Source organism: Anarhichas minor, unplaced genomic scaffold, assembly GCF_050575085.1.
Source record: "Anarhichas minor isolate MPS153535 unplaced genomic scaffold, ASM5057508v1 ptg000042l, whole genome shotgun sequence".
NCBI lineage: Eukaryota > Metazoa > Chordata > Actinopteri > Perciformes > Anarhichadidae > Anarhichas > Anarhichas minor.
In genome coordinates, this window is record NW_027466488.1 from 6,171,329 (window position 1) to 6,193,201 (window position 21,873).

The window sequence follows — 21,873 nt, forward strand, 5'->3', positions numbered from 1 at the left end:
GGGGTATCTGTGGTCTTTGCTCGCTGGCTCTCGGTTGTATTGCAGGAACGTTATAATATAGAATGTGATGAATAATTGGTCTAAATAATTCATTGTTTATATTGTAAAACAAAAAGTCATAGTATCACATGTCACAGCATAGTATGCCATAAAGCACGGTCACTTTGAATCTAATCAGTTGATGATAATTCTGCTTTGACTTGGATGACGTGTTCAGGTGAATGATGCGCTTTAAGAAGGTGGAGCAGTGGTCGAGGTAATACACTCTAATTCCATGTTTCTTATCTTTGTTTACTCTGGTTTAAAATGATCTTCAGCAGAACATTTGACCGTCCTGTAGTATACCGATTCAAACTGGATCTCAGATCAGCTTTCTTGGTTCAAATGGTTTGATAAGTGTGAGTTGGTGAGTTTTTTATGAATGTATTCAAGGTTCATGACATCATTTAAAACTAATATTATATTCCACTCTCAAAGAAAGGAAGTAAAATAATATATATTTAAGCTGGAAAATAGCTTAGGCAGCTGTTCTACACTCTGCTTAGTAAATTCTATACTTAAAAGGTGCAGTGTGTAGGATTCTACTACTGTAGAACATGCGGCCAGCTCCGTGACCCGAAGAAAACACATTTGTGCTAGAAAACATATTTATCAATATTATACTTATGTGTGTTAAAGGGGAACTAAATTAGAGTTGATTTCAGCAAGACACCAGCAGAAAAAGACCCAAACGGGGCAAAAACAGTAAATGTTCACAGGAGAAATTTCAATGACCACCATTAATATGACAGCAAACAATATGAACAATTCTGTTTGTGATGTGATTTAATCAGAAACTGCTACAGTCAAGGCAACATATTGTTGGCAATAGAGATAATATTAAAATGGCAGATTAAGTAAACTTTAACTTTAAATGAAAGGGTCAGCGTGATTATCAACAATTATGTATATACAACATACAGTGGTGTCAACACCGCATAAGTCCCATTGAAAGCTGGGAGATCTATAAGAACGACACTGTACAAAAAGGTTTTAGGCCTGGGTGCATTTCAGGAACACTTGCCTCTAGTACTTAATGATAAATTGGTGAGTTTTTAAATATTTGAAACAATAAAAACACTTTAAATTGAATTGAAATGAACCCAGGCCTGTTTTATCTCTTAATGGTAATGAATACGTCCAGTACTTGAAAAGTCATAGGTTGTAAACATTGTACAAGTACAACACCAGAATGTGGAACTCGTATCATAACCCGTCACTGAAGACCGTACAGTCATCAGCATTAGTTTAACAACACATTCAACAGAAAGGAACTGAATTGGTTTAAAGTTTCAAACTTTCCCTCTCAGAAATGGAGCAGCAGTAAAATGTGGTTCTTTTCACAACTTACTTCAAGTAAACAGGGAAAGCTCAAACAAGTTCCCTGGACTTCTAAAAGTAAAAATGAATGTGCATGAAATACAAAATCAAATATAAATACTTTCAAATTAATCCATAGTAGAGGTAATATAGGATTGCCAAGTGCTCAAACCTACTGGCTATTGTGTGAGAGGTGTGTAACCATTAAGTCTGTTCTTAACTCGCCAGTGAAGTGGTCATGTTGTGAGCTAGCCGTCAGTGGTTCATCAACTAAAGAGCCATTTAGGCACCGGAGATGACAGCATTTGTTGCTCTTCTTGGTCCTTAAAGCAGCTTCCACTGCATTAGTGTTCGAAAACTAACAGTGAAATGTGCCTTTTATTTAGATGGCTTTGCTTGGCTAGAGTTGCTACTTTAAGTATTTTAAATTCTCTCAACAGAAATCCTCTCTGTAGAAATCTAGAACTCATTTTGGAAACAAGAGAAGCACAAGCACGTAATATTCATGGCATTTCCACAGGCACAAATGGCACCAACATTGTTTAAAAAAAAAGAAGAAAAGAAAGATGTTCCATTCCTTTGAAAACCACAGCCCCATGGGGAACTAGTCTGGTCATTGTGTCAGCAGAACAACATCTGCTTTGAATTTCCCTGGAATTAATTTGCAAGAAGTCTGTGTCTCATTGTCACAAAATATATCTCCATGTTATATATCTCCTGTGATATGACTGCAATTAAAACAGGGACAAAAAAATGAGACCAGTCCTGATCTTCTCACAGTCAATTAAACAGAAATATGTTTCAAATGAAGTAACTGTGATGAACTTTGAACTGGTTATGAAACTGTCTCAAATTAAAACGGATGCCTCTATATGACCTACATAAGTAAACGAGACCATCAGACAAAAGATTGGTTATTTCTATATACTTATTCTTAGTGATTGTCAGCGGTGCCACCGGGTCGGGTTCCGCGCAAAATCAGATGAAATAATGCAGGTTCACCAGAAATTCCTTTAGCTCAGACTGCAGCGGGGCCTCCAGCAGCAACCAGCCCACCGCGGACAGAACCGGACCCGGTTCGCATGCAGCCTTCGACCTGCAGTCGTAAGCTCCGGTGGCAGCGGGAGAGCTAAGCATCTACTGCCAGGGGGTGAGCTTCGCTTTGCTACTCCGCCACCGGTCCCTGCTGCCAGAGACCCAGCCCGTATTGCTGGAGGGAAGAGAGGCACGGGAGAACCAGAACCAGCACTGAGCGGAGCAGACGGTCAAACACCTGCTGCAGCAAAATTAGGTTTTCTTCAGGGAATCAGGTGCTCGGAAACACTACCATGTTCTCCACAGGGGTCGCCAAAATCGACACAAAAGTACCTTGTAGTAACTTTAACTTTAAGTAAAGTAGAATTAACCTGTCAGGTTGACTTGATCTTTTGTGCCTGTGAAAATATTGCCTTTATTTTTGTGTTCATTTCCCTCCACTTGTAAAGAGGAGTGCTTTGCAGTCAAGACTCGGTAATAAGGCCACGATACAGTATGTATTAAATATGTAATCTCATCTGTTTGGCTATACAGTTACTGTATAGAGTTTGACGCCTGGTACATACATTATAATGATGCAGTCCTTCAAAAGACTATAGGTTTGGTTGAGAATCTCCATTTAGCTGCAGCAGCGCTCATCAGTTCATGGTAAAGTAGTTCCTCCTTTAATAGCAGAGCTCTGTCTTCAGACAGTCCTGTTTTGCATTGCTCCATCAGTCTTGACTGATGGAATTTACTGTAAATGGTTAGTCTGTACAACTGTTGTTTATCTAGCATATAAAATGGCCTCCTCCTCTGTTTCGGATTACAAGAGACAATGTTATAATAAATACAAACATAGACGTGTCAGAATGATGCAGACACCCTTGCTTTTTTCTGCTGACTGTAAATGAATGAATCAAACGCACTAAATGTTCATGCACACGGTCCATTTCAAGCAGCATTTCTGTTGAGAGAAGTTGGGAGATGGATCTTACAGAGAACCAGAGGATGGGAATTTGTGAGTTTGATCTCAGATTGTTTGAAGCAGTCCCGGCTCCTTCACGTTGGATTGGAGGAGCATCGCTGGAGGAGGAGGGCGTGGCAGGTGTCACAGACTCTCACTGGTTTCGGTGAGGCGGGCAGAGGGAGCTCATTGTCGGAGCAGCTGTTACAAAAAATCTCCCCACAGTTCCTACAGTGGTGCTGGAGGGAAATACAGAAAGTATGTCAAAATAAAGTTGACATTGTTGTGGTGTGCTTATGGGTGCAAATTAGCTGCTGAGGGAACCAACTTGCTGATTTATCTTCTATCCATTGAGTAATTCATATTTCATTACAGCACTGCTTGAGGCTAAAGCCATGTCTGTAACGCATGTATCCTCAAATGTCTTGTCCTCAAGTTGTCTTTTCAGGCATGGTGGCTGTAAATGATAGCACTCTCACTATAAGTTATTTTCTCATTTATTCTATATAATATGCTGTTGCCGTCGTAATCTAAAAACAAATACCGGCCATAGAACAGTTCTCAAAACAGGAAGTAAATCAAAATAGAAAAGCTTTCAAATCAGTTAGCATTTAACTATGCATAAAAAGGATGTGGATCACTAACTTCCTCACCAACACATCAGCCGCCCTGAGATGATTTCCAATACAATGATAGTTTAGATAAAGGATTTCAGATGCGGGACCACACAAAATAGAGAGTCTCCATGTCTTATTTGTGGTAATTTGCTCACTGACCTTTCGTCTTGAGATGGAGAACTCCTTCTCACACAGCTTGCAGTGGCTGGCTTCCTTGTCCTTCAACCACACCTGACCTCCCTGCAACAGCACAATACAGTAAATCTCAGTTTCACCCTCATTTTACAAAACAACAGAGCACACTTCACTAATCAACAATAATAATTACTGTATTTGTTTCTCTGATTTCTCTCTCTGCTCTTTTAATAATATCTCATCTAACTTTTCCATTTTAGTGATGAAAGGGTTTGGAATAGACAGACATTCGAACATTAGACATTAAAAGACTTTCTTTGCGCTACGTTTAACTCAGTTAATTTACCTGAAGAGCTTTGTTGGCTTCTTTGATGTCTTCAATCTTCAGTTTGGATCTGATGACAAAATGAATAAAACTGCTTAAATACAAGTAAATACAACCACCTCAGGTCATCCTGATACCACTTCACGGTTGTGTGCCTCTGCCAACTAGTCAAGTTGCAGTTTACTGCGTTGCTGAAATATCACGTTCACGAGGATGGGATGAGCATAAGAGCACATTGACCTTTGATAACCACAAACTAAAACGGTTAATCTTGAGTCCAGGTGGATGTTTGTGCCAAATTTGAGAAAATTTGCTCAAGGCGTACCTAAGATATCACGAGAATAGGACCCATTTGAGGTTACAGTGATCTTGACCTTTGACCACCAACATCTAATGAGTTAATCCTCGAGTCCAAGTGGATGTTTGAAAAAATTCACTCAAGCCGCTTCTGAGATATTGTTTTATAGGAGATATAGGACGGACCGACAACCCGGTCAGCTGCTGTCGTCAGCGTGGAGGGAGGCATAAACAGTTTCCCTCAAAGGTTAGAGCCTTTAACTCTCTGTTAACGACGCTCTGTTAACTCTCTGTTAACGCTCTGTTAACGCTCTGTTAACGCTCTGTTAAAGGCTCTAACAGCTTGATTAGGGTGCAGACATTTTTAAACAAAGCATACATACTCGCTCAGTTTGGAGCCTAGTTCCTCGAGAGCTTGTTCTTGGTCCTCGCAAATCATCTTCAGCTGAATGTTTTCACCGTGGAGACGATGGAACTCCTAAGAAAAAAACATATAACACAAAACAACAGAAGACATGTATCTGATCAAATGCTGGGTCGCACACACAAAGTTATATACTATAATAAAACATAAAATATCACATACATGGTACGTCTCTTTTACCTTTTTTAGCCCGTTGATCTGCAGCGCCTCTGTGCTGAGCTGAGCCACCGTATCCCTCTCTCTGTCTAGATCATTCTGTAACGTGTGCCTCCACTCCCTCTCTATCTTCAGGTCCGTCTCTAGCTGCTGGCTAAAGGGACACCACAAACACATATATAAATATACAACACCAATAACAATAATAAAGATGACCAACAAGAGACAAAGTAAGGGCACACTGGTTTGTATACGTTTGTTTTGATTGTTATTTACTGGTCCTATGTCTATGACAGTTTCAGTGAGAAATGCTTTTTCACCAAAAGCTGGCTTACCATGCAACACAGCTTATTGTGCATTTACTTTGTTGTGTCTCTCTCTGAGCACCAGATTCTCTAGATTAGGTGTTTATGTATGTATGTGTGTGCATGAGTCTACCCATCAGTCTGTCTTTAAAGGGGTTTTGCTTACAGTTGCCTTTCTCTGTGTTCGATCTGCCGCTGCAGGCTGTCGGCCTTGTTGGCAAAGTCCAACTTGAAGCGTCTGGTCCCCTCCTCGGCCGAGGTGCGGTGCCTCTCTGCCTCCTGTAATCTGCACCATTATAACCAGGGACAAACTCAGGGCCATGGAGAGAAAAAACTAGGGGAGGGGGAGTGTGGAGGGAAAGGGAAAAAAATAATATAGGAAGACCGGAAGGAGGATGAAGGCTAATGAGTGAGGTTTATGGGTAGAAAGAAGGGATGGTTGAGGATGAATGAAGAAGGTTGAGGGAAAGGATGGTGTTGTCATTTTCTTCGCCACAACACCAGAGAGTCAAACTTAGAGAGAAGAAGAATTGAGAGGGTTCAAAACAGAACAGTAAGGAATACAAACGGGTGAGTCCAAATAAGACGCATGATGAAACAATGAGGAAGAAATGCCTTAAAGCAACTGAATGGACAACAACAAAAAGATGAAAGCTAACTGCATCTTGACCTGCATGTATTTTTCAATAATACCTTATATATTCAAAGCATTTTGAATATTAATATGCCAACTGCATTGTTTTCACCTGATATTGTACAGGAAGGACCCTTTTGTAGTGTGTTTTTGGGTGAGAAGAATCCCACAACTCCCTGGTTTACAGTTGATTAAGAGCTTTATTACACAATAAATGTCCAGTGTCTGAACATGGCCAAAAAGTCAAACCACACTCAACACTTTAAAACCATCTAACTTTATTTGTCACGGTGGTAAAAGACATTAGTGTACCGATAGTATATTCTTCTAAAAATTGAGAGGAGTTACAGTACTATGAACACAGAGTTAGAATCGGTAGAATAATTACTTCCTGATCAATCACATAAGTCATTAAATATGCCAAGACGAGAGACATCAACACATTCAAGTTCCCTTGAGAGAAGCTACAGAGGTTTACAGCTGTGTATCTAAAAGTCTTTCCATGTGGCTCAGTTCTGTCTGTTCTGCAGAAACAAAGCAAATGTGCTGGTCCCACTGAGCTGCATACATCTGCAAAACCTTACAATCTTCAGTTTTGTTAAATCCATGCAAGAAGGAGACGGGATGTTTCCGAAATGACTCCCTTTTTAACTGTAGAGTACACTATATTTAACCTTTTGCCATTTCAATTTAGGGTCGAAATCTGAGTGTGAAATCCAAATATCCATTACATAGCGTCCTCAAAAACGAAAAAAGTAGCATCCACGGCACGTGCCTTACTTTCTGCTCACAATCCCACAATACAATTTCTAACATTTTCGTCAACGGTCAGTGATGATGAGTGGGAGATAAGTGTCCGAAAGCTTACATTACTGCTCAGTACAGAGTAAACTGAGTGTGTATTATAAGGAGAATAATGAGTGAGTGAACAAGGGAAAGAAATCAGGCACAGCAAGGGTCATCACAGCCAGTCAGAAGCAGGTCACGAGGGGCCACATATGCAGAGCAAAATGGCAACAAATTAAAAGCAGGAGGTTGCACAAGCAAACTTCTGTCTGCCTTAACAATTATAGTGAACACCACTGACTGACTGTGATGAAATGCAGGTTACATGATCCCGCTCGTGCTTTAGACTTAAACAGTGTTGGCTGCAATAAAGTAAAAAGACAGCCAAGCACAGAATCACAAGTTCTGAGATAATCACGACCCAATCATTTACGCAGTCCCTAAATACTACAGAGACTCAACTCTGTTAACTAGTAGCTCTGGGTGTTGCCAGATAAAGTAGTTGTGATACGAGCGGGATGGGCCTCTATACTCATTCTAACTCAATCTGAACTACAACAACGACCCTCTGATGACATCTCAGAGTCAACTATCTCACTGTCAGTGTTACTGCATATAAACTGACTACTGGAGGCAGGACGAATGTGTGGCATACACACGTGTGTGTGTGTGTGTGTGTACACGGCTGAGCATGAGAGTGAATAAATAAAACGATTAATTCAAAATGTTTCTATTAAAGTACAATTAATATAATATTCAGACAGTTTGGTGACCACCTAGATGAGGAAATTCAGAGGAAACCCTTTTAACATAAACCCAGTAATGTTGTCTGAGGAGGGTTCAACTAAAGATCTTGAAACATGCTGCAGTGGCCTCAATGAATCCCAGCAATCTGCTGGTGACGACAATGTTTTAGTAACTGAAGGACTAAACCATGCATTCTAGTTTCACCTGATTCTGTGGCTGCTCTCTGGCCATTAAACCGTCTGAATATTGTGTGCAAAAAAACAGGAATGTTCCTTTAAGTTTAGTCCGTTTATTCATTCAATCATAAGCGACCATGTGTCTGCATGTGTGTGGGTCAGGTCTGTCCTCAGAAGGAGATGTCCTTGACTAGCTTGTACTGGTGCTCTGTGTCTTTGCTGGCACACTTCACAAATGACATAGCAAGCGTTCTGGTCTGACTAAGCAGATCCTTATCACTGCACAGAGGAGAGGGGATAAAATCAGGAAATCAAGGAAACGTGGTTTCAAGGGAGCAAAACGGATGGATGGATGATTGGATGGATGGTATAAAAGAGACAAACGGAAGGGAGGAAAGAAGGAGGAAGGAAGAAAGGATGTCAATACATCAGTATTCTAAGTGGCCCCGGTTACACTGAACACTTTAAGTGACTTTTAACATCACAAGCACAGCAGTGAGTGTAAATAAAATGCATTAAAACACAGAAATCTGATTGCAGACTGCCACTGTCACCAGATTTCTTCAGTCTGGACACATTTCCCTCCACAGTATATGTACGAGTAATGAGAAGAGGTGGGGAGGAGAAGCACGGAAAGGTAATGTGGACAGATAAGTGAATAAAACTAGATCAGACAAAAAGTGGAATTGTCAGGTGAAGTGTGCACAGAAGTATACTATCAACATGAGAGATGTATGCCTGACCTCTCTAAAGAAGCCAACATGTTAAATTCTGAGGGGGAGATTTATCTCTAATTAGCAGGTAAATAATCTTAAACAGTGGCTCTGTCAGGACACTTCTTACTTCTTCATTCAATTTTTCAGCTACAACACAAAACTCCCACTGAAAAAAACCGTGTAACCGGGGTCTGTGTCCTACCAGCCTACTATACAAACACCTTTGGAGCAGCAAAAAACATTCACAACCAATCACAAATAGGATGGAACAGATTTAAACTAATGGGAGAGCGGGGGGGAGGGATGGATCGTGTTGACTGGTAGACGATGAGGTGAAGAGGAATCATAACACACACCAATGAACCAGCAGGTCTCATAATGACTGATATGGAAATATGGAGCATCATACACGGATTGTGGTGCAAGAGAACATAGCATGCATGAAACGTGTTTATCATTCCCTGATCTATTTCGTCTTGTAATCAGTTTAGTTAGTGGGTGATGGCCTAATCAATAGCATTCAATACAGTATTTGCTGTGGAAAATGTTGCTTCTGCTCTTTTCCCCTGAAGGTTAAAGCTGAGTTGGTAACCTGTGCGTTTACCAACCTGTTTTGGGGGAACTAGTGTTGCCAGCTTCCTTCATTGCAAAAGAGACTCTTGATGGTTTCTTAAGACAACAAACACTATCTCTCATGAGTCATAGAAATGTATGAACTTTGTGTGATATTGTGATGCCAGTGGAGGTGGTCTTTATTCTAAGTGCATTGGGAGTCAATTCAAGCATATTTTTGGGTTATTTTAGTAAAAGTCTGTTTCAAGTATAAGCTTTGTATCTTAATTTTTGGCAACTTTTGCACGAAGAAAAATACTTTAGGATAATGCAAAAAATAATAATTACACCTAAAACATGACCGTTTCTTGTTTCCCAAAATGTTTGACATTTTTGGACATTCTGAGGGTTTCCACTGGAAAATAACAATGTATTATTATTTTGTTTCAACTTTGGACAGTACGTTTATAATGTTTAGATTTAATATGCAAACACTTTTTAGTGAATCCATTTGCCATTTCATGAAAAAGCTGAATTAAGACCACCTTCGCTAACGTCAAAAGGAATAATACACTTTAATTTCAGGGGAAGAGAGAAGAAGGAGCTACTTCACATAACAATGGCAATGTATTTGATGATTGTTTAGGCTGCGAACTAGTAACGGAACTGAGACTTATCAATCCCAACACACGTAGCGATGTTAGGTAAAACCCTAATCGGATCATTTTATTTTAGGTTTCATAACTGTTGAACTTTTTGTGTTTGCAGGACAAACAGAAGCTAAATAAGAAGGAGACAAGGAGTACAACCTCCTCACCAACGTCCTATGAGCAAACCCGAAACACTGATGAGGAGGAAGGCTCAAATCATTTCCCACCATGTTTTCCCCCAGTTCCCTTCTGCATAGCTTCACCATGCAGAACTATTCATAACTATGTACTTTGCAGTAAATATTAAAAAGAGCATCATTATCTGGTTTAAGAAAAACAACACCTTTTTTGTGAACAAGTTCTATTGCATAATTCAGGTTCAATATTACAAGTCAACGCTGTTAAAAGGGTCTCAGGGACATCAGACTCACTTTGTTAAAGGAGGATTATGTATGTTTTGGTAATTCAATGACAGACTGCAGTTCAAAGGTTTTAACAGAACAACAGAGAAGATTGAAGGAGAGACTGAGGAGACACATGGGACAAAGTGATATTCCTGTTTTGATTAGTGCGTGCTGTTCCTTCACAGGCAGCATATCTCACCTTTGCTCCAGCTGCTTCATGGTGGCATTGATCTGATTGGTCTTCTCTTCCAGACGAGTGATCACGTCGTTCTTCTTCTTCATTTCCTCATCAGACGACTAACAAATGAGAACAAGTCATAAGTAATAGTAAAAATTAAAGTATGTGCACTGTGTATGACAAGAGAACAAGTGCAACCCGGTGAGAATGTAAGTGTTTTTACCTGCATCTTCTGGTACATCTCTACATTGATGACTTTGACTTCATCCAGTTGATGTCTCAGTCCGATCAGCGTGTCCTGTTGATGAAAAACAAAGACTTCATATGTGTTCGTATCCTGTATTGACTGTCCTGGTCACACTATCAAGTCTCCTGCAACAGTTTCACTGTAATTCAGCATGCTGCTCTTTTATTATTTGTTCTTTCATCCATTCATTCAGTCTTTTAAGGGCTTCAGTATTATTTTTATTTGTGTATCTATTGATCCTCTCAAATCATTTATTCACTGGGGTTTTGTGCAAAATTTAACTCAGGACTACATACGAACAAACATAGTGATGATTAAAGGCCATTTTTGGAGAATAGTCATATTAATGTGTATATACGTATATATATATATATATATATCACATTTCAGAGCTACCTGTAAGCAAGCTGAAATATATTTTGTACAAACTGTAAGTCACAATGCGTGATACAAATATCCCCATGTTCCTGTGCAAAGATGTCAGCAGGCTGCTGGGATGTGTGATGATGCTGCTGCCCTGACAGCTACTGTATGTCACAGCTCGGCTACAAATGTCAGCTGGTGGCGTTTATTTAGCAGAGTTCACGTGTTGGTGGTGAAAGGCCCGACACTGGTAGGGCTGCTAGAGAGAAACAGGCACAAGAGCTGGCAAGATGCTACTGCTCTACGTGAGCAAGTATGGGCTGGCGCTATATGTTTAGTTTGAGCCCCCAAAGGGTTCGTTATCATGTGCTCTCCCATTGTGATGACACTATGTCTGTAGAGCAACCCCAGCATTCTTATGATCATTATTTTAATTTGAGTCCTTTCTCATTCATATCTCCTGTGATTGTAAAACTCACCATTAACAAATCCACCAATATGAAAATCCTATAATAATCCATGTTTCTTTGTACATTGTTCATTCTTCATGTTTTGTGATTTTTTTCTATTTGTGTATTCATTGTAAGTCATTATGGATAATACTGAATAAAACTAAATGTCTTATATTTTAAAGTATTTCCTTTTGTCAATATTTTGTCCACTTTCATCTCTTGAGACATTTTGTAAATAAATCAGTGTTCAAAAAGGAAGACGGAGTGAAGTGAAAGGAAAATGTAGGCTGACCTGCTTTTCATGAATATCTTTCTCCAGGAGTTTCATGGCCAACTCCATTTCCTGTTTCATCGACATCTGGACTACCAGCTCATTCTCCACATCCTAAAAATAAACCACATACATGCATATAATCTGTTGTTACGCTGTCACAATATATAGTACACACACACACACACACAGTCACAGTCTGACCTGTCTGAGCCGACACTCCTCCTTCAGTTGTTTTTGAGCATCGTTGTACATCTCATCCAATCCTTGACGCGACTGTTTGTATGTATCTCTCTCCACTGACGCATCGACTTGGGTTACCTAAATAAATTACGTCAACGGGAAGAACACGTCAGCCATACCATGCATCAATTTGTAGTCAGAGCTGGTAATAATTGATGGAATATTTAATGATAACTTCTGTACTTTTCAACCTGGACCCTATTTTCCAATGTACAAAAAAAAGGTATTCTTTACCTTTTGCTTGATCAGGTCTGTTTGTTAATGTGTGTCTCGCACGGAGAAGTCTGGTTCTGACATTAACAAAATATTCTTAATATTCAGCCATGACATTTAAAATCTTTTAGATAACCTTTAGCTATGTTTTCTGTACTCAAACCGACTCAAACACAACAAACTCAGCCACCACCGGAGAGAATGGTGTCACCATGGCACCACTCTCTCCAACTCTCACTCACGTTTCACCCGTTGCCTTCCGGCAACAAGTCACATGACACAATAACAAACAGAAAGCAAAGGTTAAGAAAAAGTTGTATTCCTCTGTAGGGTCGTTTCCATAATGTTGTTGGACACTTATAATAACAATCGTCAGAGGCAAAAACAGGCACTTTTAGCCTGTTTAGCAGCTGCCGTCTGCAGCATTCTCCCTCCGTACTGAATAGAATTACAAAATGGTTGTCTCCTAGCCACTTACACATAAAACATGAAAAAATAGGGTCACGGTTGAAAAATAACAAAGTTATCCTTTAAGGGGGTAGATCTACAGTGTTGGTTTCAGTTGTGGCTGCAGCAAAATCTTTACCAAATCAATGTTTCTCTGTGATTTAAGACATTAGACGTGTGCATGCGTACCTCTAAATGCTCTTGTGTCTTCAGCAGAATAAGGCTGTTTTCACTCCTCAGCTCCTGGTTTTCTTCCTGCAGTTTGATGATGTTGTTCTTGGCTATGGCTAACTGCACACAAAACATTTTTAATAATTTAGTTGATCACAAAGAACAGTTTGACAACAATGCTTGCACCGACACTGTGATTTCATCAAAACATATCTGGCTAAATGATGAGATCAGATTCTATGATAACATGTAAAAGACAAAGCATGATGACTTCAGTCATCATGTAGAGATGTGCACTTAAACTCTGACATTAAAGTGCCGCCTTTTACCTTTAGTTTAAATCTAATACGCAGATATTTTGAGTGTGGATCTCACCTCCTCTACGAGTTTAGAGTTGGACTTCTCCATCGACTCCACTCTGCCCTGAAGACCATGAACTGTGGAGCTAGACACACAAACACATCGTACAAACAAATTGTAAACAGATTCTGTTTATTTTGATTCTCACTGAATTTATTGTGCCAACATATTATTCAGAATATGGGAATGGGACTATAGTGGCTATATCACAACACAGAGGTGTTAAAATGTGTAACTTAAACAGACATTTGCCCTCTTCAATTAGATACAGCTAAATGGAGAACAACTGTGGCTTTTGAGCTGTTATCGTGTTTATGAGGTTTAATGACATTCACATGTTTAAAGGACTGAAGTGTCACACCCCGGACTGACGGACCTGAATTTAACTTTCAATAGCCACAGCACCAATACAGTAGTGCCATGGCTAGCTTAGCTTATGTTCTGTCTGACGTTGTCTTACACATAAAAGAATGATCCCAGTCACTTCCACACAGTGAGGCACACAGCTTATTAACTAAACACAGGTATCGGTTCAGTACTCAGAGTACTCATTGGTGCATCCCAAATCACAGGTGCGAGTTTTGAAGAAAGATTTCAAAGAACTACAATTCCATTTAAGACAGTAGATCAATCCAGTTTCATTGAAATGTGATACCAAGTTTGTGAGAAAAAAAAGACAAACTGAAAGAGGAAGTGTGATTGACAGTCTGTGCTTAAAGGAGTCTGTCTGTAGGGAGTTGTACTTCTGAAACAAGCAGACTGGTTCAAACCAAAATGGACTGAATATTTTAACGTGCAATCAGCCTTTTGCCTTCGATTCAAGGCATCATACCATGTCTCCAACATCAGATGGATGTAAAGAAAAACGTGAGGTAGAAATCAGCCACTGTTCAGGTCGACACAGAACAGTAAACAGAGGACTTCTATTTCTTAAAATCATCTTGAAGTTAATAACATCATCATCTCCCTGAACTCTGCGGAAGTCCCTGCAGACACGTCTGTTACCCAATGAAAAAACAAATGTCTTACTTGAGTTGTCGGTTCAGTTCCTCTACATAGTTCTTCTGATCCAAGATGGACGCTATCTGGCTATTCCTGTTGCCATGGAAACATATGTAAAACAGAGCTCTGCATCACATTGGGGGGGCTAAGAGACCCATTGTATTAAATATAGTGGAGAGATAATAACAGACAATACCTCTCTTCACTCCTGTAATCATCAATGTCATTCTTCAAGTACATGGAGAAGTCGATCACCCCGACCTCATGAGAAGATAGACAAGCTGGCATCACTCAAAATGAAGTTTATATATATATATATATATATATATATATATATATATATATATATAATATATATATATATATATATATATATATATAATATATATATATATATATATATATATATATATATATATATAATATATATATATATATATATTATTATTTTTTGCGATTAATCGCAGTGTTATGGCAAAGTTCAATGATGAATTAAAAAGTAGTGTATTGCGCACTTTTATTTTAAAAGTACTGCTATATGAACAAAAGGGCAATACCATTTGGTTCACGAGATGCAGGTAGCATGTTTTATACTTAATGTGAATATAATTCATACTTTGTTGGCATCTTATTCTGAAAACCGGATGTTCGTCTGAAGAAACCGGATGTTGTCTCACGTTAATCTTTCCGCTAACTTTCAAAGTCCTTCGTTAACTTGCCCAGCACTAATGTTCAAACAACCATTGATTCAGTTATGCCTTGAGTAGTTGCAGGCCACCAGAACATTTGCAAGAATTGGGGATGTTTACAATTGTGTGGTTAAACAAATCAAAACCTGCACAATAAAAACGAAATGCTTATTGTAAATTTGACAGCATGCAGTTAATATCCACTGACATTTACTAATAGCACTAATAGAAACTACCACAATATACACCACCTAGTCAATCAAAAGACAAATTATCTGCAACTATTCTGATAATCAATTAATTGTTTCAATTATATTTCAAGTAAAAATAGTTTTGATTCCCATTTGATTCCAGCCTCTTGAAAGTGAGGATTTTCTGCATTTCTCTGTTTTATATTATATATTATATTCTAGTTGTAAATTAAATATCTTTGGGTTTTGGACATTGGGAAGTTTTTTCTCTACAATTTATAGTCCAATGATAGAATGAAAAAATAATAGCTTTTATACAGATTAATCAATAATGAAAATAATTATTAGTTGCAGCCTTAAAAAGAAGTAACCAAATATGCTTTTTTTAATCTTGAATGAAATGTATCATCTCTGCTTTAGGAATGGAATCTCTTTTACGCCTGCCATCAAATGTACAAATGTGTGTGGTTATTTGTGTTAAGGCTCAGACAAAAATCGTATCCAAACAAACTATTCCAGATCGCTTCATGTTACAAGTGTCTCAGCCACATTCAGTCAGGTGTAAACACAGTCTGAACAGGGTGCATTCGTGAGAAAATGTGTTTGCACTCAGGACAAAGAGTCCACCCGTAGAAACATGACACCACAGCGGCTGCTCTCTCTCTGCCTGATGCAAAGATAACGTGACAAATCAAACAAGTGTTGTTTAAACTGTTTCATGTCCGTGAACTTGTATGCACAGCAAGTGGAGTCATTTTTTATTAACATAAGACATAGATTTGCTTCTCTGCTTAATTTGGTGCAAGTGGAAAATTAGATGCAATTATGGAGAGAAGAGTAGACATATCAGCTGTACACGTGTTGTCATGCAGCCACATCATCAGATGTTTAATGCCCACATTAAAACAATGTCGTAATGTCTGGTGTAAATGTGTTCTTCTAGTCAAGTGGTCTAAATACTGTCTCAGAGGGGTTACCTGCGAGTCCAGGTCCTCGCCTTTGACACACAGGTTAGCATCGATGACGTTGAGACCCACCAGCAGGCCCACTATCACTGCTCCCTCCTCCTCCAGCATGAGTGCTGAATACTCATAGAAATCACTGTGGAGGAAGATACAACAGATCCTTAAACACTTAAGGTAGCTTAGGTAAAAGCAAAAAAGGGGCTTTATTTTAGGTTTTAGCTCAGTAGTGTTACTGTGGATGTAAAATGTCTTTGGCGTAAGTACAAGCTGTCAGAATTTGTATTAAATTGATTAAAAACAATATTGTTTTATCATTAATATTATTTAACAACACCAATATTTTTCAGCCAAACATTTTTTTGTCTATAGCTGAAACTTGGAAACAAGAAAATATAAAAAGTATATACTTTAATTAAGGTATATTTTTCAAAACAAGTCAAATGTACCAATTGTTATGTGTAAATATGAGAGTACCTGAGCAGATCTTTTCTGGTGATGAGGAGTCGTAGGTAGTCGGCCAGCCGTTTCTGCATGAGAGCCAGACGCAACCAAGCTCTGGCCCTGCCTAATGGAGTCCTGGGAAACACACACACACACACACACACACACACACACACACACACACACACACACACACACACACACACACACACACACACACACACACACACACACACACACACACACACACACACACACACACACACACACACACACACACACACACACACACACACACACACACACACACACACGATAAGATTTGAGCTTTGTTTTATAGTTTGGATCTAATTAGGTTCTTCTATGCGTTTATTGCAGTCTACAGTTAACATGGGCTCATCTAATTAACTTCCTTCTTTTTCATCTCAACGATTAAAACGCCTGCACTGTCATACATAGTGTTGCATAAACACTGCTCTGCTACATGTCCGTTGGTCTGACTCAGCAGCACCAAAGGAAACACAGTCTGTTCTTCATCTAAAACAACACGGCTGTTCCCCATTTAGCTGGATCAGCGAGACCTGAATATTGCTCACTTGATGTCAGGCCTAGACGCTCTGGTATGTGTGACTGAGAAGTGAATAACAAAGTAAAGCATGATGTGGAAAAACATACAACTGTTAGCAAATATACAAACATACTACTGCACCATTACTGATTTTGCTTTTAAAAGATGTCTATTGCCCAAAATTGACAGTATAATGACTAATCTTTACTGAATTTTAAACTCCGTGCTGTTAACACTGTGTCTGACTAAAAATGTGCCTATTCTGGCTATAGCAGTTACAAAGAGACGAAAGAATATTAAAGATCTAGAGAATTTGGAGGAAGTGAGGCAGCAGGGAGAGGAAAGGTGAAGTGAAAGTAAATAACAGTCAGGTATTTTCCTGCTCTGGCTCACGTCACATTCTCATGTTACTGGTAAATGTGAGCGTGTGTGGTTGTGTTGTGGCTCATGTTCCCCCAGCACGATGTAAGGTTAAGTTGTGTGTGAGCACAGGTGTGTGTTTTTACTCCTTACTTAAGTCCAGGCAGGTCTCGTACAGAGGCGGAGATCTCTGCTGCTTCAGGACACAGCTTCTCCACCAGCTCCAGAGGACCCCAGAGAGACTTGTTAAAGCCCAGAAAGGACTTCTTCACTGCAGAGAGAATAGACAAGCAGTAGCACATGAACATCAAAAAAAACTAACTAGGAACCCTTTGATATTGAATGTTAATAAGTTGGGAGGTTCCTCTTGGGAGGTTCCTCTTACCTTTGAGGCCATGTTTGAGGCAGTGCTCCATGACAACAAAGAACTGCTGGAGAGGGGGGTAGTCTGAGTCCAGAGTTCGTCCGAAGCTCAGAGCCGACTCAATCAGCCCTTTAATACTCAGCTTGGCCATGTTCAGCAGGTTGGCTCTCTCCATAGCCATGGGATCTCGCAGGGCTACAGGACAAAAGCCACACACGAGCACTTAATTTAAAATATGCTTATAATGTAATGTATTACAGCTGGTCATTAGCAGAAACATGCTTACTGTGGGAATGTACAGTAAAAGTAAAGTAAGTGAAAGCAGAACACACCCTAAAAACAGATCATTTGTATTTTTATGTCAGCTCACTGTAGGCACACAGAACAATGCAGTACATACATTTGTATAACTTTGCTCGATAAATTGTCTTGTTTGCAGCTAACTTTGAACATTTGCCTTCTAGAACAACTCCAGAGCCTGAGACTGAAACAGAGAAACTCCCACAGAGATATGTCTTTAAGTGCTCTACACTTTGAGTGGACATCCGGGTTAATGTGGTTAATGTGTAGCTAAACACCAGAGCAGGACAGATGGGTGGAAAAGTGCAGAGATGTTGCCTAGCAATGACAGAGAGCTTTAATGGCCCAGAGGCAGAGATGCTGACAAATCAACAGATGATTTCTTGGGAGTGAGCAAGACTTTTGGGAGCCCGTTGGTGCTACGCCCTGATGATACTAAGAAAGAAACAGTAACCCTTTAAATGCCTGTGTCGCCATGTGACTGCTACTACAACACATCAAACACTGACGAGTGAAAAACGTGTCTGGATGTTTCAATTGAGATTTGAGTGTGAATGCAACTGTGTAGATTTTTAAAATCTTTGATCATTAAAAGGTCATTCCCCTAAAATGTATCTACTGTGTTCTTGTTAACAGAAAGACAAACAAACAATCAATGAAGAAGTTATGTTGCACTGAATGCCTGAAACAACTATTTAGTTATTTCAAATGATTCAGATGTCACAGAATTCAAATGCAAGTCTGTGATGGACACCTGGAAACTGTCAGAAACTAAATAGGTGTGTGTGTGTGTGTGTGTGTGTGTATGTGTGTGTGTGTGTGTGTGTGTGTGAGGGAACGTCTACTGTCAGACAGACACTGGTGCAGAGCTCTGCAGAAACAACAGAAGATGTCGCTCATCAGAAGATTAACCAGCAACTATTATGATTCAATAGTACGATTCACTTGTCAAGCAAAAATGAGAAACCTTTGCTGGTTCCAGTTTCTTAAAAAATATTATTTGCTGCTTTTATCCGTTTTATATCATCGTAAAAAATGTATATATTAGGGTTTCAGACTGTGAGTGTGCTTGAGCTCTGGAAATTTGTGATGGAAATATTTAAAATTTTCTGATATTTTATCGACAAAAAATGAATTGATAAAACATGAAAACAAACATATTTAGTTAGTTACAGCTGCTTATACTGTACTATACTATATTAGCTTATACTAAAACGTTATTTGTAGTGATATCAAGGCAGCAAACAAATACAGACAACACCACTATGCATGGTGAAACCCCCAAAGGAAATAAAAAAGACAGAACATGTGTTTCCCATGTGCATCAGTGCGGCATGTGACGCCTCACGCTGTTCAGTTGTGTGGCGGTAGAAACAGCAGCAGCACTGCTAACATTAATATGCGAGGGTGTACCATCAAAGCATGTGAGCTCTTTGGAAAATCAATTGGCCAGACACACACAGAGAGTGATGAGGTAATGCTAGATATGAAAGAACAAGGAGGATATGTAGCCAGCTAGGTCTGTCACATTAGCACATCTACCAACACCAGCTGGAACTAGTACCAGTGCTCCGATTAGAAGATGTCAGTTAGCTAAGGGCACATTTCCTCATGTGACCCTAAAACAATCAGTTACTGACCTTTTATTACTAACAAGACACTCCCTTTATGATAATACTCTACCTTGGACGGTCCAGTCCCCGGAAAGAGACGTCCTGTGCTCCGACACTTTGGGTAGGACGTGAATGCTCCCTGAAATGGTCTCGGATGCTTTCCTGGCCAAAGCGAAGATGGGAGCCTGCCATCGCCCGTCTCCTCCACCACCACTACTACCTCCTCCTCTCGCCGTGTTGCTACTGTTAGCTTTATCCCCAACACCAGATTTCTCCTCCTGCAGCCTCAAAATCCCAAACATCTGAGCCTTCTCCTTACTGCTGTCCGCTTCAGACAACGCCAGGTCGTGCTCTGCAGGCGATGCCATGTTCGTGTACCTCTGAGACAAATATAGCTGCTGGTCGGTGCGAACGCAGCCAGATTCATACGGTTAGCTAACCGTTAGCGAGCTGGCGTCGTTGAGCAATTCAACCGGCGACCATTGTGACAACCGTAGCATAAAAATACCTGTAATAGCACCCAAAGCAACAAGCCTGACTAGTCAACCGTCGTAGCGTTCCCGTACTGCAAACCGTTGGTGTCGGTCTACATGATGACCGTTAGCTGCTCGTTGATATACGATTGTTTTCCGTACATCCCGGTGCTGTGGACATTTGTAGCCCGTAGACCAAAACCGACAGTTGGGCTCCTGGCGGTCCCGCTGCACCCTCCGGAGGGGCGGTGTCAACAGGCTCACGAGATACACAAAAGGCAGTACTAGCTACGTAATGATTTCAGTGGCTGCTGTGTTGTGGGTGTGCCGCCCCCTGCTGCTAGAAGGAAGAACTGCAGGGCTGCCACCAGGTGGAGGGTGGTACTGTGTGTAGACGACAGAGATGCTTGGAGACAAGAGGGCCCAGACAGCTATTTTAAGATATATAGTTGAGTAAAAAAAAAAAGGTCCAACATCTCTCGTAGAAAGCTGCAGCCCCCAAGGAGGTTGGTAATATTTCTGCTAGGGTGGAATGTAACTAAAATACTTAACTAAAATACTATTCTTAGGTACAAATTTGAGGTACTTGTACTTTACTTGAGTGCTTCCATAAATATTGTACTTTTTGCTCCACTTATTTTGACAGTTATAACTACTTAACAAATCAAGATTTGACATATAAAACATTTGAGCTAATAAAATATGATGCATTGTGAATAGATTAAACTATGCGGCTTTCACAATAATATAATTGTCTAATACTCACAGGGGGCTTTTGTTGTTCAGAGAATACTCACATTTTAAGTAAATCTCCCAATAATATTTATGCACTTTCACTTCAGTAACAACAGGATCTGAATTCCTCCTCAACAACTGTATTTCTGGTCATTTTGGTATTGAAATTCTACGTGGTAGTCGTAACATTCTGTGGTAAAAATGTAGGCCTGCTACACATGTTATTTTTTTGTAATATCTTATAGTTTTAGGCAAAATGTTGTTAGCTTTATTTTCTAAATGCCTTAATTGTAAATACTTAATACATATAGTATAATTAAACAGTTCAAATAATTAATAAAATGTTGTGATTTCTTTAAATTCTGTAAGACATTTACAGGGTTTGATTGGTTGCTTGTCCATATTTTTCTTAGGTTCTGCTGGGGGAATTTGGAGTCATGACCTCAGTATTTCCAAAGTCCTGGCTACGGCCTTACTTTCAATGTCATATTATGAACCCACGGAGGAAAGCTCTCAGTAGAATTTAGAAGCATGACAGTGGAAAAATAAACACCCACACAGGCACCAGTAAAGAGGAGGAAGAAGTACATGTAGAGAGTCAGGCTGAGCAGGCTTTGGTAAACATGCTTAAGGTTTTAAGTGAGACCTGCATGCTACATGAAATGCATGGCTGTCTGCAACTAATTATTGTTTTAATTATCAATTAATCTGCTGATTATTTCCTTGATTATTCGGCTTATTATTTTAGTCTAGTCATAGAATTGCGAACAATGCCCATCACCTTCTCTCAGAGGCCAATGAGACATCTTAAAGCTTGTTTTTTCTATGATAAAGCTTGTCAGCCTATAAAGACCACTTCGCCGTCTTGACTGACTGGTGATTTGTTTAAATGTACGAGTCGGCTGATACTGATCGACTGCAAGACTTCAGTGCACCTGCAGAAGTAAGAGGATGCTTCATTTA

At 39.6% G+C, this 21,873-nt stretch overlaps 1 protein-coding gene across 3 annotated transcripts; it reads right to left on the reverse strand.

Annotated features, from left to right (window-relative positions):
* Nucleotides 1–807: 807 nt before the first annotated feature.
* Nucleotides 808–20,425, reverse strand: rufy2 (RUN and FYVE domain containing 2). 3 transcript variants are annotated; one of them, XM_076110009.1, is made up of 20 exons: nucleotides 20,211–20,425; nucleotides 19,773–20,100; nucleotides 17,811–17,984; nucleotides 17,579–17,696; nucleotides 16,531–16,632; nucleotides 16,069–16,192; nucleotides 14,408–14,472; nucleotides 14,239–14,304; nucleotides 13,225–13,294; nucleotides 12,868–12,969; nucleotides 11,980–12,096; nucleotides 11,797–11,889; nucleotides 10,666–10,740; nucleotides 10,464–10,561; nucleotides 5,766–5,885; nucleotides 5,319–5,448; nucleotides 5,098–5,192; nucleotides 4,439–4,487; nucleotides 4,117–4,197; nucleotides 808–3,579 (listed from the first exon to the last, which is right to left on the reverse strand). In XM_076110009.1, the coding sequence occupies exons 2-20, from the start codon at nucleotides 20,068–20,070 to the stop codon at nucleotides 3,436–3,438; spliced, it is 2,121 nt and encodes a 706-aa protein (XP_075966124.1). In that variant the 5' UTR covers nucleotides 20,071–20,100; nucleotides 20,211–20,425; the 3' UTR covers nucleotides 808–3,435. The 3 variants fall into 3 exon arrangements, with proteins under 3 accessions (XP_075966124.1, XP_075966123.1, XP_075966125.1); XM_076110008.1 differs by having other exon boundaries at nucleotides 19,773–20,425; XM_076110010.1 differs by lacking the exons at nucleotides 808–3,579; nucleotides 4,117–4,197; nucleotides 4,439–4,487; ... (1 more) ...; nucleotides 5,319–5,448; nucleotides 5,766–5,885 and adding an exon at nucleotides 6,495–8,221 and having other exon boundaries at nucleotides 19,773–20,425.
* Nucleotides 20,426–21,873: the final 1,448 nt, after the last annotated feature.

What these genes read in the sequence shown, in the direction of transcription:
- rufy2 (XM_076110009.1), bottom strand. Translation starts at nt 20,070, where the DNA reads ATGGCATCGCCTGCAGAGCACGACCTGGCGTTGTCTGAAGCGGACAGC. An exon ending in GATTACAGGAGTGAAGAGAG is followed by an intron (nt 14,305 to 14,407) that starts GTATTGTCTGTT and finishes CCATGGCAACAG; the next exon opens with GAATAGCCAGATAGCGTCCA. An exon ending in AGATCAACGGGCTAAAAAAG is followed by an intron (nt 5,193 to 5,318) that starts GTAAAAGAGACG and finishes TTTTTTTCTTAG; the next exon opens with GAGTTCCATCGTCTCCACGG.